This window comes from Quercus lobata, chromosome 2 (genome assembly GCF_001633185.2).
Source record: "Quercus lobata isolate SW786 chromosome 2, ValleyOak3.0 Primary Assembly, whole genome shotgun sequence".
In the NCBI taxonomy this organism is placed as follows: Eukaryota; Viridiplantae; Streptophyta; class Magnoliopsida; order Fagales; family Fagaceae; genus Quercus; species Quercus lobata.
Genome location: NC_044905.1, coordinates 53,094,593 through 53,111,904, shown reverse-complemented (window position 1 = coordinate 53,111,904; position 17,312 = coordinate 53,094,593). Strand labels below are relative to the sequence as shown.

General features: G+C 33.2%; 1 protein-coding gene across 2 annotated transcripts; it reads left to right on the top strand.

The window, feature by feature from the left end:
• Positions 1-5,772: 5,772 nt before the first annotated feature.
• Positions 5,773-16,946, top strand: LOC115975837 (histone acetyltransferase HAC1-like). 2 transcript variants are annotated; one of them, XM_031096852.1, is made up of 15 exons: positions 5,773-5,885; positions 7,714-8,110; positions 8,197-8,427; positions 8,703-10,135; positions 10,916-11,197; positions 11,273-11,551; positions 11,724-11,852; positions 11,998-12,198; positions 12,296-12,438; positions 12,518-12,821; positions 14,222-14,361; positions 15,310-15,388; positions 15,503-15,976; positions 16,235-16,452; positions 16,559-16,946. In XM_031096852.1, the coding sequence occupies exons 2-15, from the start codon at positions 7,732-7,734 to the stop codon at positions 16,623-16,625; spliced, it is 4,359 nt and encodes a 1,452-aa protein (XP_030952712.1). In that variant the 5' UTR covers positions 5,773-5,885; positions 7,714-7,731; the 3' UTR covers positions 16,626-16,946. The 2 variants fall into 2 exon arrangements, with proteins under 2 accessions (XP_030952712.1, XP_030952711.1); XM_031096851.1 differs by having other exon boundaries at positions 8,703-10,201.
• Positions 16,947-17,312: the final 366 nt, after the last annotated feature.

Below are 17,312 nucleotides of genomic sequence, written 5' to 3'. Positions count from 1 at the left end.
TGGTTTTTGGGCATTTCAACTTATGACTTTTACTCTCAATGATTGTTTTTTTATCATCAGACCAAAACACCAACTGGTTTTTGATGTAGGCAGAAATTGATTACAAAAAAATTTACCTGTTAAGTTAACTGGAACCCACAATATTATATAAACTTAACCATTAATAGATCTATAAAGATTATGAAAGATGCACTTATTGATTGGTTTAAATTATAACAATATTTCATCCAGATCCCGTTTGGCACCAATTAAGCTAAAAACCTAAAGAGAAAATCCATATGATAACTCATCCATTATATATATATATATATATATATATATATATATTTATATTAATTTCACAAATATTTAGTTATTTTAACTTATTTAAATACTCAACTATTTTCTTATATTCTTTCTTTCTTTTGATAGAAGGGAGTTAAGGATTTTTTTTTTTTTTTTTTAAATTCTTAATTACACATGCCATTTTTACATTTGCTTTTACTTTTTGATAGATTCTTATTGCTATCATCAAAGTCATATAATAGTCGGTTATGAATCCATCTCCAACATAAGGACGGCAAAATCCAACATGACCCGCAAACACAATACAACATGAAGTTTACAGGTTATGAATTGAGGCTTAATGAGTTCGTGTCAAATTCGAGTTTATGCAGCTAACCCGTTTATTAAACATACTATGTTCTAAGTCCAACTTAAAGAACTTGTTTGACTTGCCTGACTTATTTAACTAAATGTCATTTTACCAATATTCCCTTCAAAATCCTAGATATATTCATTTTCTTTCACAATTGCATTATCCTAAGCCCCATAACTGCCTCTCACTCTTAGACCTCGATCTCACCTCACTTCTCCTCACCTTGTTTTCTTATCCATTGTAACCCTTTTGTCACTAAGGTGCCAAGCTATTGTCACCCTCGTCCTTCGCTTCTCTCTATCACATGAAACCTTAGTCGCCGTCATCCTTTGTTTTCATTTTTGAACTCTTTGTCACTATTGCATCATCGCCAACATCCTTTACTTTTACCTTTACCTTTATCTATTTTTCTTAAATTAATTGTTGGAATCTGATATTAGTTGTGATTTATTTTGTTTGATATATTGTGCTTGATTATTTATGATATTGAGATATGATTTTGTTTTGAATGATATTTGTGATGCAGTTACCATGTTAGTTTTAAATTTCATATTAAAATCTATTTATTTGGATTTTCATAATTTAGATCAATTAAATTAATATTAAAAATTGTATTTTTTTTTTCTCTTTGATAAAATACGATAATGGGTTGATATGAGTAACCAGTTTAATGAACAAGTTGTGTTAGAGTTGAGAAATCCTGACCTGTTTAATAAACATGTCAAGTTAATATCGACTCATATAGTCAAATACTTATGAGTGACAACACGAACGTGATATGCGAACACGAATTGCCACCCCTACTCCAACACAATCTATATAAATGAATCGTGAGCATTTTTGAAATTTAATATATATATATATATAATAACTCACCCCCCCCCCGCCCCACACACACACACACACATATATATCACAAATATTTGGTTATTTTAACTTATTTAAATGTGCAATTATTTTCTTATATTCTTTCTTTTTTTGATTGAAAGAAGTTAGGAAATCTTTTTTTTTTTTTACACATGCCATTTTTACATTTGCTTTTTCCTTTTGATAGATTCTTATTGCTATCGTCAAAGTCGTATAAAAGTTGGTTGCGAAACTATCTCCAACATAGGGGTAGCAAAATCTTACATGACTCGTGAACATGACATGAATTTGGAAGGTTATGAATTGAGGTTTAATGAGTTTGTGTCATATTCGGTTTCAAACAACTGACTCGTTTAATAAATGTGTTGTGTTCGTGTCTAACCCATGAAACCCGTTTGACCCATCTGACTCATTTAACTAAATGTCATTTTACCAATATGCTCTTCAAAATTGTAGGTATATAAATTTATTTTCTTTCCTAGTTGCATTCTCCTAAACCCCATGATTGCCTCTCACTCTTAGATCATAATCTCCCTTACCTCACCTTATTTTCTTAGACACTGTCACCCTTTTGTAACTACGGTGCCAAGCTGTTGACATCGCCCTTGTCCTTCATTTCTCTCTACCACTCAAAACCTTAGTAGTTATCGTCATCATTTACTTTCATCTTTGAACTCTTGGCCACCATCGCATCATCGCTGATGTCCTTTACTTTTACCTTTGCATTTATCTGTTTTCCTTAAATTAATTGTTGGAATTTGACATTAGTTGTTGTGATTTATTTTGTTTGATATATTGTGATTTATTATTTGTGATATTGAGATATGATTTAGTTTTGAATTATTATTTGTGATGTTACTATGTTAGTTTTGAATTTCTTATTAAAAAAATCTATTTGTTTGGTTTTTCATAATTTAGATAAATTAAATTAACACTAATTTTTTTTTAGCTTTGATAAAATATGATAAGCGGGTTGACATGAGTGACCCGTTTAATAAACAAGTCATATTAGGATTGATGAATTTTGACCTATTTAATAAATATGTCAGATTAGTATCGACCCATATAGTCCCCAATATATGAACATGAATTACCCGTACCACTCCAACTCCAACACAATCTATACACATGAATCGTTAGCATCTTTGAAATTTAATGCTCCAAATTGGCTTTAATAGATTTTTATATTACAATCAAACATCAAAATATTAATTTATTTCACGTCAAAGTATTGCCTTTTATATTTCAAAAAAAAAAATATATATATATAAATATATATATATTATTTTAAGAGGTTTGTTCAAAGAAATATCTGTTTTCCTCAAAAAAAGGAAAAGAAAAAAGAAATATCCGTGGTGTCTTAATATGGAAACAATAGTCAATGTTAGTATGACAACTTGCCATCTAAATTTTGTTGTAAAATTATTGTGAAACTATTGTAACTATAACACTGCACTTATTTAAATAGGAGCTAATAGTAGTTTGCTAATAATAGTTTGTCACTTCAGTTTTGCTTGTGACATTAGCACTAACTTATCAACTAGCTTTTCTAAAAACAAAAAACCTTATCAACTAGCTTAACTGACCCTACTTTATTATATATCTATGACCTTAATTTGAGTATGAGTTAATTAAGTGTCACATAAAAAAATTAGGTAAACTACATATTTGATTCCTATCATTTACACCATATTTCAATTACTCTCTAACCTTTCAATTGTGTGAATTTGGTTTCTAATTTTTTAGTGATGTGTCAATTTAGTCTCTGCTGTTATCTTTTAGATGGAAACTACTGACGTGATAAACGGTTAAAATAAAAAATTAATTTATTGCCACGTCAACAAACACCTATACCGCCACATCATTTATAATATATATATATATATATATATATATATATATATAACAAATGAAATCTTTTTTGTTTGATACGAAAGTTTGCTTGTTTGGGCAGACCCATATTAAATCTAAAACACTAGCTCCCTCAAATCCAAAATCCTAACGGTGAGGTTTGTGTATTTCGTACTTTTCTGCTCTACAACGCGATTTTTTTTGCTTGTATATTACTTGTATTTTCTACTCTATCTAGCATCAGTGGAGATTGGCCTTGTGGTTTCTGCAATGTATAAACTCTTTCTTTTTACCCTTTCACCTCGTTAGTCCACTGTGAAATGTGAATGTGTTTGAGACCATGTCTACCTTAAATGGTTGGATCCAACTTGTAGTAATAGACACATACAAACAAACACCTTCAAATGGAACTTTGCCTGATAAAGTCATATGGCGAAAATTGGGGCTCTCTATCTTCTTGTATCCAAAAATCTGCACAATTAAAAGGGAACCTTAAAGGTGAACAAAAAGGAAAACAAAAAATAAAAAAGGTTTTCTTGGAAGACATATCAGTAGAAGTTGGAGAGGCAAATTGTAGAAGTTGGAGAAGCAATCGTGAGTTAGGGATTTTGATCCTAAATGTTACTCACTTATCCGTTGCTATTATTATTTTTTTAAAATAAATAAATAAAATTAAGATTATGCTGACATGTTAGTCTAGGTGGCAGTTGATATGGAAATAAATTAAAATTATTTTTTGGCCATTTGCCATGTGGTTAGAGACTAAATTGAAATATAGTGTAAAGGATAGAGATCAAATATATAATTTATCCAAAAAATTTCTTAAATCCTTTTCTCTTTCTTTTTCATTTAGGATTAGGGTTCGATAAGGGTGACAATTTCCTTTTATGAAGAATTATTAGTTTCTTTCAATATCCAATAGTGGTACTCGTTGAACACTACTTTGCAATGCCATCAATTTGATATATATATTTTTTTTCACAACTTTAGCCTCAAATGAATTTGTTTCTTTGTACTAATGCCACTATGATCATGCCAAAATAATGAAATATTAACTATGATATTGGCATATTAAATGAATTTCATGCAAAAAAGGGCACATTGCTATGAAGATTTTTCATATGCATAGAGTATTTTAAATATAAAATAGAAAGTTTAAAAATTTATAAATTCTAATGAATACCTCAATTTAGTTTTGAACATAATCTAGGGCACACTGAATACATTTTAGAGCTATACACAAATGTAAAATGTATTATTACTTAATATTTTATAAGCAATACATGAATTAAAAATAATAATCCAACATTTTTATATAATTTAATACATTAGTTGGACTATTTTCATATATTTATAAAATTTATTTTAAAACTTTTAATTCTAAAAATATCAAAGGTAATGTATTAAAATAAATATCATATTATAGATGGTCACTATCTCTCTTAACAATGTTGGACTTCAATGATTAAACAATGGATTTCAGTAATGAATTTGTTTAAAAAACTATTAATTCTAATTTTAATTTTGTTTAAAGAGAGAAATGAAGAGTAAATTTTTGGGGAGATTAATTTTTTTACACTCTTAAACTACTGCAAATATAATAAAACTTATTAATAAGATCTTGAACATTTGAAAAGAGAATAATATTTTAAAAATATTATTTATTTATTATATTTTTGGGCCTTAATTAAAAAATTTATATGGTAAGACAGATAAATAAGACATTCCATCACCAATAGAAGATGTCTTTTTTATAATATAAAAATTTAAGTTAAACGCCTTACTTTTTTATTATAGTATTATTTTTGTGCAATACTATAAGACAAATAGATATAATATATTATATTTTAGGAGGCCGAGCCTTAGATGGTTAAGCCATCCCTGGGGTTAGGGTTAGTGCCAAGGTTGACTTTGAACGATATTTGTTTCTTAATTCACTTTCACAATAAATCATCATCATTAATGATTCTCTGATGGCTCTACCCCAAAACGTCAACGTTTTGGGTGTGTATGCTACTATTGAAACTCGAAAATTTGAAATCATTTTTTATTTTTTTGGCTTAGTTCTTTGGTTCCTTAGGGTTAGAACTTTGAAAACATTGACGTTTTGGGTTTGGCATAGTGAAACCCTAAATGGCATTATTGAGAATTTAGCTTTTCCTCTTAGGAATTAATTCAATTAAGCTGTAAGTGATGAGCTCAAATAAAAATTAGTAACAATTTACAGCTTAGACTTTAAATTTTCGTCCAACTGATGAGAACATTTGGACACTTGGTTTTGTTGTGAAACGTAAAAAATTGTTGTAAACTGTAAAACCTATAAGATAAGAATTTGCTTGACTTTGTTGTGAAAGTGTTGTGGCGGAAGTGTACCACTAACTTAAGTGAACTCTACTACTTCACTGTATATATAAAAGGAGTAGTACCAAAATTCCGAGTTTGTGCTAAATTAATGAGAGTCGGATTAAAAAATCCAAAGAAAAGAACTATCGTGCGGGCCCACCGACAGAGAAAGAGAAAGTCTTTTAAGGTTCTTTTCTTTAAACCTTTTCTCTTTCTTTTCCTTTTTAGGGTTAGGGTTAGGGTTTATTATTTTCTTAATTCTCTTTCACAATAATAAATCACCATTACTAATGGTTCTCTGATGGCTTTACTTTTTTTGAATCCCAAAACGTCGACGTTTTTCGGGGGTGCTGGGACTGTCAAAATCAAAAACCCTAATTTGTATCTCACTTCCGAAACTTCAAAATTTGGGGATTTTTTTTATTCCATAATTATGTTCTTCGAAATTAAAATTGAGACTAGTTAAGGTTCTTACTGATTCTCTGGTTGCGTAGGGTTTTAGAGCTTGAAACGTTGACGTTTTGGGTTGGGACAGTGGAAACCCTAATTCCAATCATTGAGAATTTAGCTTCTGCTTCTAGGAATTAATTCCATTAAGTTAGTCAATAAGTGACTATTTTATGACTCTGGTTTTTGGTTTAACTAGAATTGTAATTTTTCATATAAAAGTTTAACAAGAGAAGAATTTTTTTTTTTTTTTTAATAGACTTATTTTAATCACTTTTTTTTCCCATGATTGGCAAGTTATGCGTGCACATGTTAGGGCTGTGGACCCATAGCTTCACCCTTCCTCCTTACTTTTATAAGGGGGAGTGGTGCCAGTTGAGCTGGAGCTCCTTGAAATATTGATGTTGAGGTGGATGAGTGGGCAGGACAAAAAACAAAAAAACAAAACCAAGATATAAGAAAACAGGAAACCTTAAATGCAATTGGGTAAATTCTGATTTGGATTAGATGGAATTGTGTGTGCTGGGATTGTAAACCGTTACTTTTAGTGGGTTTCCTTTGCTGAAAAATGAAATATTTCTTGGTTTTGTCCTTTTGGTGTATTTTTATTTTTTTATTTTTAAATTCTGTTGCATGTAACAATTTTTTTGAGTATAGATTTAGGTTCAATAATATTATAAGTTTTTTAAATTTGTGGAATCATACAGATTTTAACCTGGTGTTTGGCATGAAGAAATGAGAAACAATGTTTGATGTTGCTAGTTTTTGGGCAGAGTACACTACTTTGCAAGTGTAGACAACCATTGGACTGACACTTATATTGTGGGTGATGTTTGGTTGTGCAACTTTTGTTGGGTCTGATTTTGTTGGCTACAGTTGAAGCCTCCTATGGTTTTCAGCTGTATGCCTCTTGTCAGGTCTGATTATGGTGGCTGCAGGCAAAGCCTTGTAGACATTTCCAACCAATTTTTCATATTACGGAGCTTTGTTACATGTTGGATTAGACCTATTCATATGACCTAATAACCACCTATTCTATTCCCATCCACTAGTTGCTAAAACCAAAATTATATTGTGTTCCTAGAAAATATTACCAAGGTGAAGGATGCTTCTCTGCTTTTTAAAGAAGAATGTGTTTATAAAGTATTCTGCTAGCATCATAATTTGCCAGTAGTTTATTAGCACATATCCTTTTTATAAATCCAAAAATCTGGTTTCATCTGCACCAACTATTGGAATTTTCTTGTGGAAGGACCAAGTATTCTTCAATGTTCCTTTCCCAGGAAATAGAGTTCTGAGGCTTCACATAAAATCCTTCAGTTTGACATCTTCCTATGTGCTTCACACAGACACATTTGCTTTTTGTTTTGGATAATTTATTTATATTTAAATCATTTCTGATTTAAGGTGTTTTATGAGTTATTTTAAAATTATCATTATTATGATTGGACTCTATCAAATTATGCTTCTAATATAATCTCTCTCTCTCTCTCAATATATATACACACGTGTGTGTGTATGTTTGTATTTATGCATGTAATTCATCTACTTTTTTCAATGCTTTGCAGATTGATTGAAACAACAAGATGATGAATGCTAAGCAATACATTTTTGGCCAGACCCTTGGTCAGATACCAAACCTTTCAATCCCGAATTTCCAGAGTCTATCCCAGCTGGGAGAGAATGGCTTAGGTTGTAAACAAGAAGGCTCTGCAAGTTGGTGGCAGGATCCTTTACCCCAATACAACATTTATGATGCAAACTCCTATCAACAAGTAGCCAAGGATCTTCCTTCCTTGCCAATTCCCTTATCTGAGATTACACCAGCTTTGAGCTTGCAACATGGCTACTGCAACTCAGATGCACCTAAGCCTCCTTGTGATTTTTTTGATGTTGCTAGCACTGACTTTACCGAGCATAACATGGTCATTACAAAAAACACTGATCAATTGCACTTCATGAAAGGTGAGCCACTTAGCCCGTCCAATGCTACCTTTGTTAAACAATTCTGTACAGTTTCTAGCTCTTGGTCTAATCATATTTTTCTATAGGAAATGAATGGGAATATGCCAATATGCTTATGTCTTGTGATATGGAGGAGTTGCATCCACCAATGATTCTTTCTCCTAAGGAGACTTCAAACATCACTATGTTTTCCAACGAGGATGAACTTTCTGATGCTGGATTTTTTAATGGAGGACCAGGCTCTCTTCAGGGCAGTCAAAATTATGATTCTGAGGCATCTGTCAAATGCCATTTTCAACAGCAACGACTTGATCATGGTATGTTTTGTAAGTTTTTGCGTGTTCCAAATACTATTGTTCACTGAGCCCATGTGATTGGGTAAATGTTTTCTCAGACTTATTATCATGAAATTTGTGATTTTATCCGTGCAATGGACTATCAATGCCATTTGTGAAATTTGATTTTTTTGGTATATTATTATTTCCTGTTTATATTATACTATAGAGAAACATACCCAATTTTATTTCTGGATATCATCTTATATATTCATTTATTTTTCCCTGTTTTGGTGCTTTTTGTTTCTTACTCATAGTAATGCTGTCCCAACTGGATCCGATAAATTTTCAAGGCTGTGTGGAAAATAACCTTTTAACTCAATCAATGGTGCTTCCATCTGCATTTAGAGAACATCCTTCAGATTTTCTGATTCCTCAACATGGTACATACCAAGTTCCTGTACCTGCTTTGCCTAGCATGATCTCCCATGGAAAGATCTCAACTCTGGAGGATATAGTGCAATCTTACTCCCTGAAGTCTGAAAATAGCCAACACCAATCCCATCAGTCATATGTGCAGTTTGATAAGTCATCTACGGCACGGTCAGAACGCTACTTGGTTGATCAATATGAACTTTGCCATCAAAATGAATGTGAGGAACCTCAGTTTTGTTCAGAAAAGTTAGATGGGGTTCAAAACTCGGCTTCAGGAATTTCCACACGAACTGGTTTGCAGTCAAAAAGAACTGCAAATAGCCTTCTAATAGATTTTTATTTTAGAGGCCCTGATGGGCCCAATTCTGGCAACTATTTTGATGTGCTGCCTCCTTTAAAACGTCAGAAGATGGGAAATACTTTATGTACCTCTCCAAATGAATATGACACTTCTCATCAATTGGCTCCATTGTTGGTTCAACCATGCACTCCTGAAGGACTTCTAGACTTGACCCGAAAGTTTGATTCTTCTCCGTCTATTAATTCTGAAGTTCCCATGGCGGATATGGAAGACAATGTCAATGCAAATTCCAGTAAATTGGGGTCCAGCACTGTGCCTGTTCTTCCTATTCACTCCCAGAAGAAGTCTGAAAAGAGCCAACACCAATCCCATCAAAATGAATGTGAGCAAACTCAGTTTCTTTCAGAAGAGTTAGATGGGGTTCAACACTTGGCTTCAGGAATGTCCACGCGAATTGGTTTTCAGTCAAAAAGAACTGCAAATAGCCTTTTAATGGATTTTTATCGTAGAGGTCCTGATGGGCCCAATTCTGGCACCTATTTTGATGTGCTGCCTCCTTTAAAATGTCAGAAGATGGAAAATCCTTTATGTAGCTCTCCAAATGAAAATGAAACTTCTCATCAATCGGCTTCATCGTTGGTTCAACCATGCACTCCTGAAGGACTTGTAAACTTGAAGCAAAAGTCTGATTCTTCTCCGTCTATTAATTCTGAGGTTCCCATGGTGGATATGGAAGACGATGTCAATGCAAATTCCAGTAAATTGGGGTCCAGGAGTGTGCCTGTTCTTCCTAAAGAGCTCAGCTTTGATCATAAAGAGAAGGAGGTAAAGGTCAGGAGTGAGATGTATCAGACAGATCCAGAAATAGAAAATAAATCTACTGCACCAGAAACTAATTTTGCGGAAGAAGTTCAGTCAGGGAATACAAAGATATGGGGTGTCTCCTTAACTGATTTTTTCACAGTAGAGCAATTAAAGGAACATATATTGAGTTTTAGGAAGTGGGTTGGCAAGGTGAGTACATTATACCACTGCTTTGGTTATGCTGTTGGGTGTCTCCTTTCTGCCCTTTCCTGCATGGTAATATATATTTCTGTTATTTTTTTTGTGACATCCATAATCTTAGACAACATTTCTTTTCTAGCGTCCCTTTTGTCCTTTTAGCTCCTCTTACTTGAACAACATGGCTCATGCCTATAATTCTTATATTGATGTCTGATGTGGTGGTTCTGATCTAGTAAACAGCTTGATTTTGAGGGCCATTCTGTTCTACTTTTTTTAAAAGGTTAAATTACTAATTTGGTCCTTCAACTATTGGGCACAGTTCAATTTGGTCTTTCAAATATTAACTCTCTCACTTTAGTCCCTCATGCATTAATTGTATCATTTTTGTCCCTCAAGCATTAATTGTATCAATCTGGCCCCTCAACTTTCAAAATCAAGTCAATTTCATCTTTGGATCTTATCTCCATTTTAATTTTAACAAAATTACTTGATGAGGTAAATGAAGCACACTATAAAAGGTTGTTATGGAAAGTGTAAAAAAAAAAAAAAAAATCAAAATCAAGTCAATTTCAACAGCAAGAATAACCAAGGATGACAAGGACTTGATTTTGAAAGTTGAAAGACTAATTGAAACAATTAATAGTTTAGGAACCAAATTGAACTTTACTTAGTAGTTGGAGGACCAGATTAATAGTCTGACTTTTTGTTAATGATTTAACTACTTGTTTTTCATTTAATAGATTCAGTTCATACGAGCATTAATATGCATATGTATCCTTTTCTAAACAGACAATACCAAAGGAAGAAAGGGGAAATAGTGAAAATGTATGTCAGTTGTGTGCATCAGGAAATCAATTTTTTGCCCCTGTACCAATATATTGTTCACGTTGTGGTGCTCGTATCAAGCGCGGTGTAATTTACTACTCCACAACAGATGAAAATGGTACACGAAATTGCTTTTGTAACTCATGCTTTAAGCACTCTCGAGGTGGGAATATCATATTCCAGGGTATTTCTGTTTCCAAGGCAGCACTTGTTAAAAAAAAGAATGATGAGGAAGCTGAAGAACCGGTAAGCTACGTCATAATTTGTTTTGTTTTTCCAAAAAAGAAAATCATGAAAGACTCACATCCTATTTGCTTGCAGTGGGTTCAATGTGATAAATGTGACCGATGGCAACATCAGATATGTGCTCTTTATAATGAAAAAAGAGATTTGGAAAAAAAAGCTGAGTACATATGCCCCAAATGCTTCATAAAAGAAATAGAAACTGGGAAATGTGTACCCTTGCCAAAGAATGGTGTTCTGGGGGCAAAGGATCTGCCTAGTACCGTGCTTAGTGATCACATAGAGCAAAGACTCTTTAGGAGTCTGACACGAGAGAAAGAAGAGAGAGCAAAGTTTGAAGGAAAAAATCTTGACGAGGTATATATACAAACTCCATATGAGGATAAATCTTTTTTAGCAATCATACATGCTTGGTTATGCTTATATTGCCATCTGTGTGCATACATTTATGTTTCCAACTATCTGTTAGCAAGTATTAGATTAGAGAAAAGAAGATTAATTACTATATATTCTTCATAATGCTAATTAGGTGCTAGGAGCAGAAGATCTTGTTGTCAGAGTGGTTTCATCTGTTGACAAACATTTGAAAGTGAAGAAGCAGTTTTTGGATATCTTTGATGATGAAGAGTACTCTGCTGAATTCCAATACAAATCAAAGGTGGGAAAGAGATTTCACTTGGGGGATTTTTTTTAAGTTAATTGATTTACTTTTTATCATGTCGAATCATATTGCAGATCTTTCATTGTCATGACCAGTTAATATTATTCCAATAAAATCTGACTACACTCTTTCTCCATTTTAGGTGATTCTTTTGTTTCAAAAGATTGAAGGAGTAGATGTATGCCTTTTTGGTATGTACGTCCAGGAGTTTGGCTCAGAATGCAGTCCTCCAAATCAACGATGTGTTTATCTTGCATATCTTGATTCTGTCAAGCACTTCAAGCCTGAGATAAAAACTATTACTGGAGAATGTCTTCGTACCTTTGTTTACCATGAAATAATGGTAAGTTACTTTGTTTCTTTCGCTACTTGTTTCCTTCCTCTGGTTGTGACTGATACAATTAAAATATAATGTGTCATTTTATTTTTCTCATCATCAGTTAGGATACCTTGATTTTTGTAAGAATCGAGGTTTTGCATCCTGCTACATTTGGGCCTGCCCACCTTCTGAGGGAGAAGATTATATATTATATTGCCATCCAGAGATTCAGAAAACGCCAAAGTCTGATAAGCTGCGGCACTGGTATCTCCGTCCCCCTCTCTCTCTCTCTCTCGCTCTCTCTCTGTGTCTTGAACAAGTGTTTTCCTCCCCAAATTTGCAGGTATCAGTTGATGCTGAGGAAAGCAGCCAAAGAAAATATTGTGATCAATTCTACTAATTTATATGATAACTTCTTTGTTCCTACTGGAGAATGCAAGTACAAGGTTACAGCAGTTCGTTTACCTTACTTTGATGGTGACTATTGGTCTGGTGCTGTTGAGGATGTGATCAGGCGTCTTGAAGAAAATAACCCTGGAGAGTCTCAGAGGAAATTGAAGAAAGTAATGACAAATAGAGCTTTAAAAGCCATGGGACATGCAAATCCTTCTGGGAGCACTACAAAAGATATTCTAATCATGCAAGAAGTAAATCTCTTACTCAACTTGATTAAATTAGTTTGTATAGTCAATGCAAGCTAAGCCTAAGTTAATGTTTTGACTTTTGAGAGCCATTAAAGAATTCCACTGATCAACTAACCTAGGTCTGCATGGCATTTACTTTATAAATAGGAAACATTACCATGGAATTGGAAATAGGTAGAGTATAAGTATTTATTTTGGAGATGAGGTGGCAGACACTGAGATACAACACATATTCTAGACACAGGGTGATGGTTATATGATTATCAGTTTGCATCCATAAGAACTAGATATATTAGGTTTTGTGAAAAATTAACTATCTCATTAACACATAATTCTGCACTATTCTAAGTAAAGGAATCAATTTTTTTTAATATTATTTTTGAAACAAGTGTCAGGCATACATTGACACAAATTTTAATGGTAGTGTTTAACACACCATAATTTTTATTGTAGAAGTTTCCGATAAATGATATTGAAACCAATAATTGAGGGTTAAAAAAATGCTCATATCTATGATTGAGTTACACACAACCTTGTCTTGGTAACTTGATTATTTGATACTTATACTTTCCTAGGACCTTACACAGTTCCAGGTGCCATGGCATGCCAGCGCAACTTATCAGTGCCATTACAAAACACCACTAGGTTGGCAAAAACAGTCATGACCACAACTAGGGATGCTTAACTAGATTTAACTATGAAGATATTTTTTTGGTGCTTTCCTTTAATATCATTTTCTAAAAGTTGATCTGCTTACATTAAGAAGCCATTTCTGAAGTTGTTTTTCATTTTGTAGTTTTTGTAAAAAGAGTCTTCTTATCAGGAAACTTTTGGTGCAAGTAGGAGTCGCTAAAAAAGTCTTTTCTTTTGAAGGATTTGACAAGATTAGAACTTAAAAACTTTTCACCTTTCTTGTGCATTAACCAAATAACAGCTTGATACTTTTGATAGGTGAGGGGAAACCTAAATCAGGTTACATGAACCATGCCTGATATTTGATGTCTTGGGACCTAAGAAAAGGAATGGAGTAGGTTCCCTCTATAGGTTCTGATATCATCTTAATCCATTTAGGGTCAGAAGGATACTGCTCAGGATTTATTTTATGCTTTTCATATAATCATTAGTTTTTTTTTTTTTTTTTCTAATAATAATAAAAAAAAATCGTCAAGGGGCATCTTAGGGGTTTGCTGCTCTTCCATGAATTTTAACATTCTGCTTATTTTTGTGAGAACATTGGAGATTGTAGAAGGTTAACATTTAATTCAATGTTAGAACTTCCAGAAATTCAGTAAACTTGCACATTTTCAACTAGCATTAGGACAATAAGCTCAAAGGATGAATGAATTGTTTTCTTTCTATATGATTGCATTAGTTACTAATTCTTTTTCTTTCTCGCTTTACAGGTTGGGAAAACTATCTTACCCAATAAGGAGAACTTCATAATTGTCCACTTTCAGTTTATTTGCACACACTGCTGTGAAGTGATATTATCTGGTCACCGATGGGTTTGCAACCAGTGCAAAAATTTTCAGCTGTGTGAAAGGTAACAACTTTATTTAAAACCACACTTTCTTTAGAATTTTTGCCTCTGCTTGTCAAGGATTATCATTTATAGCGGCTTCAGTGCACTATAAGCATTTATTTTCTTCTATATTCATATAAGTTATGACATTTGTTGTGTAGCCATACTATGCTATTTTATTTCAATGGCTCTTCCATCCTCTCAAGAAATAATTAGACGATACAAGAAATGTAGAAGTGTGGTGCAAGCTGAATATTCATCAAATGTGGTCTATGTAGATAAGATCTCAACTATGTAATATGGTGGTTATTTTCTGTAATGAAAAGTGGGTAATAATTTCTCACTGCGAAGCATTTGATATAGCCATTTCATAAGTAATGTTATACACATTTGTCTAGACAACTATTTAATTGGTAACCACACACCAAAGGAGTTTTTGTGCAAGAGAAGTTCGTTAGTATATGGGAGTGATGTTCCTAGGCCATACATATCTAATCTAACTGTAACGTGGCCCACACACAGCAACCGTCTTGTTGACAATGAAATCAATGTAATGCAAAGGAACTTCAGCCTTATAACTCATTGCTGGAAAAAGCTCAATCTCTGCCAGAAAATGGAATTGATGGATGACATAATAACAATAACTTAACAAAATTATACAAAATCTTTATTACTTAATAAAAAAATTTAGTGAAATTAGAACTTTCCCATTTAGAACTAAATTCCAGTAGTCATAGTTACATAGTCATATTAATTAATCATATATTTAGTTATTGCTCTGTAGTTGTAGGTGAAACTGCATATCTTTCTGCCTTCGTTTATTGACTTACTAATTTGAAGATTTGATGAACTTTTTATTCTCAATAATAAGCAAGATAATCAACCAGTTATGAATATGCTTGTGTTGCTGACTCATTGAAGGATATATAACTGAAATGAATTACTTTTTGTTCCAATCATATGCTGCAGATGCCATGATGAGAAGAAAAACCTCTACGGGATGGACACACATACTTCTATGAGCAAGGATAAGCATTTACTCTCTCAGGTGAATTTCAAGCCTTTAGATTTTAATCGATAGTTTTGTGATTACAAGGTGCCAATATTTGGTATATATTCACCTCCATCCAGTCTATTAATATGGCTTTCTTGCCCCTTTCAGGTTATGGTTGATGATGTGCCTTCAGTTACCAAGGATGAAGATCTTACTTTAGATACTGGATTATTTGAAAATAGGCATACTTTCTTGAGCTTTTGTCAAGGCAACCATTATCAATTTGACACACTTCGGCGGGCTAAGCATTCATCAATGATGATTCTGCATCATCTCCACAATCCAACACTGGAAACCACTGAAGCCAACTGCAGCAACTGCCTTAAGGATTCTGCAGTTGACAAGAACAGAGGATGTGGGATCTGCCCAGAGTTAGTCATCAGTGCTGCATGTGATCAAGAGAAAGGACGTTCTTGTCATAATCATGAGTTGATTCAACGGCTTCCCACAACTTTTCATGGGGTAGAGGCTAAAGAAGCAAAGCAAAAGACATCACATGTTCATTCTTCAATAAGAAAAGCGATTAAAGAGGCAAGCCAAAAGGCATCGCATGTCCATTCTTCAACAAAAAAAGAGATCTGTGTAAGAAGTCTCTATCATTTATTATCAGTTTTAAAGTGATGACTTAATCACGAAGTTCAGATTCCTCTTGAACAGATTTTGATCTTGTCAATGTTTCCATAGTTTGTTCTTATAAGAAGATATTTAGGGTTTGCAATTGGTTTACGAAGGATTACATGTATTCTAACTTGTAATGGTAGGCAACTGATGCAGTGATGCTCAGTACTTTTCCTTTTGTCATTAAAACTTAGTGAGTAATCTTGTAAATTGGTGTTGCAGAAAAGAAAATTGCTGGCTGTTTTAGCACATGCATTTCAATGTAAAGCATGTCCCTGCTCCGACCAAAACTGTCTTAAAATCAGAAGGGTGTTCCAGCATGCAAAGAAGTGCACTTCTTGGGTTCGTGGGGACTGTCAACAGTGCACGAAGGGACGGGCATTACTGATATTGCACTCAAGAAATTGTACAGAACCAGATTGTCGCATACCACATTGCATGTGTGTTATTACGTTCATTTTTAAGTCATTCACTTGATTCATATGCCATAACTCTAATGATTTTAGAACATTCTCATTATTTAAATCTGTTTACTTCAATTTCCAGGGATTTGAAGAAACATGCAGAAGCTCAAGCATTGCAAACTGATACTTGGTGCAGGGATGCCACTTAAATTTTGTCAGTTAGCAAAGCATTGAAGGCGGCAGAGAACAGTTGATTCTCCCAAGTGTACAGATAGAGCAGGAGGGTTAACAAAAGCAGCATAAGTGTACAATTGTGAAGAAACTTCAACCATACAGTTAGCTAGCATCTGCATAGTGGTACAAATATATGTAAATCAAAATGTTTACAGTTACTAATTATGCAGTTGGTTCAGGAAATTCATTCATGCAATTAGATAGCAGCTTCATTTTTGTCTTACAATTATGGGTAAACAAAAGCTTTCTAATTCATACCAAAAAAAGAAAAAAAAGAAGTTTTCTTAGTGTATTGCTTGATATTTCCCAAAATCAAGTGTGAATTTGCTATTTTAGTAGCCTTTCATACAAAGCATATCTGTTATTATGTTGTCACTAAAATCAATCCTGTTTTTACAACATCCTTTTTACTTTCTCGATTCTTTTAGGAAATATACAAGTAAAGGTGATCATATTACTACTTAGAAAATAAGCAATTTGTTTTATTTCCTTCCTTCGAATTTTGGGTCTCAATCAAAAAGTAAGAAAGAGAAATTTACCAGCATAACAAAATTCGGTGCAGTAGACACATAGCAGGTAGAACATCAAAATAGGAGCGTATGTAAATTTCAAATTAAGCCTTACACTTTCTTTCTCAAAAAAAAAACCTTACACTTTCAAAA

Coding starts and splice junctions, on each gene's coding strand:
- LOC115975837 (XM_031096851.1), top strand. CDS start 7,732: ATGATGAATGCTAAGCAATACATTTTTGGCCAGACCCTTGGTCAGATA. Junction 11,552..11,723: donor AAGGAAAAAATCTTGACGAG/GTATATATACAA, acceptor AATGCTAATTAG/GTGCTAGGAGCAGAAGATCT. Junction 15,389..15,502: donor ATAAGCATTTACTCTCTCAG/GTGAATTTCAAG, acceptor TGCCCCTTTCAG/GTTATGGTTGATGATGTGCC.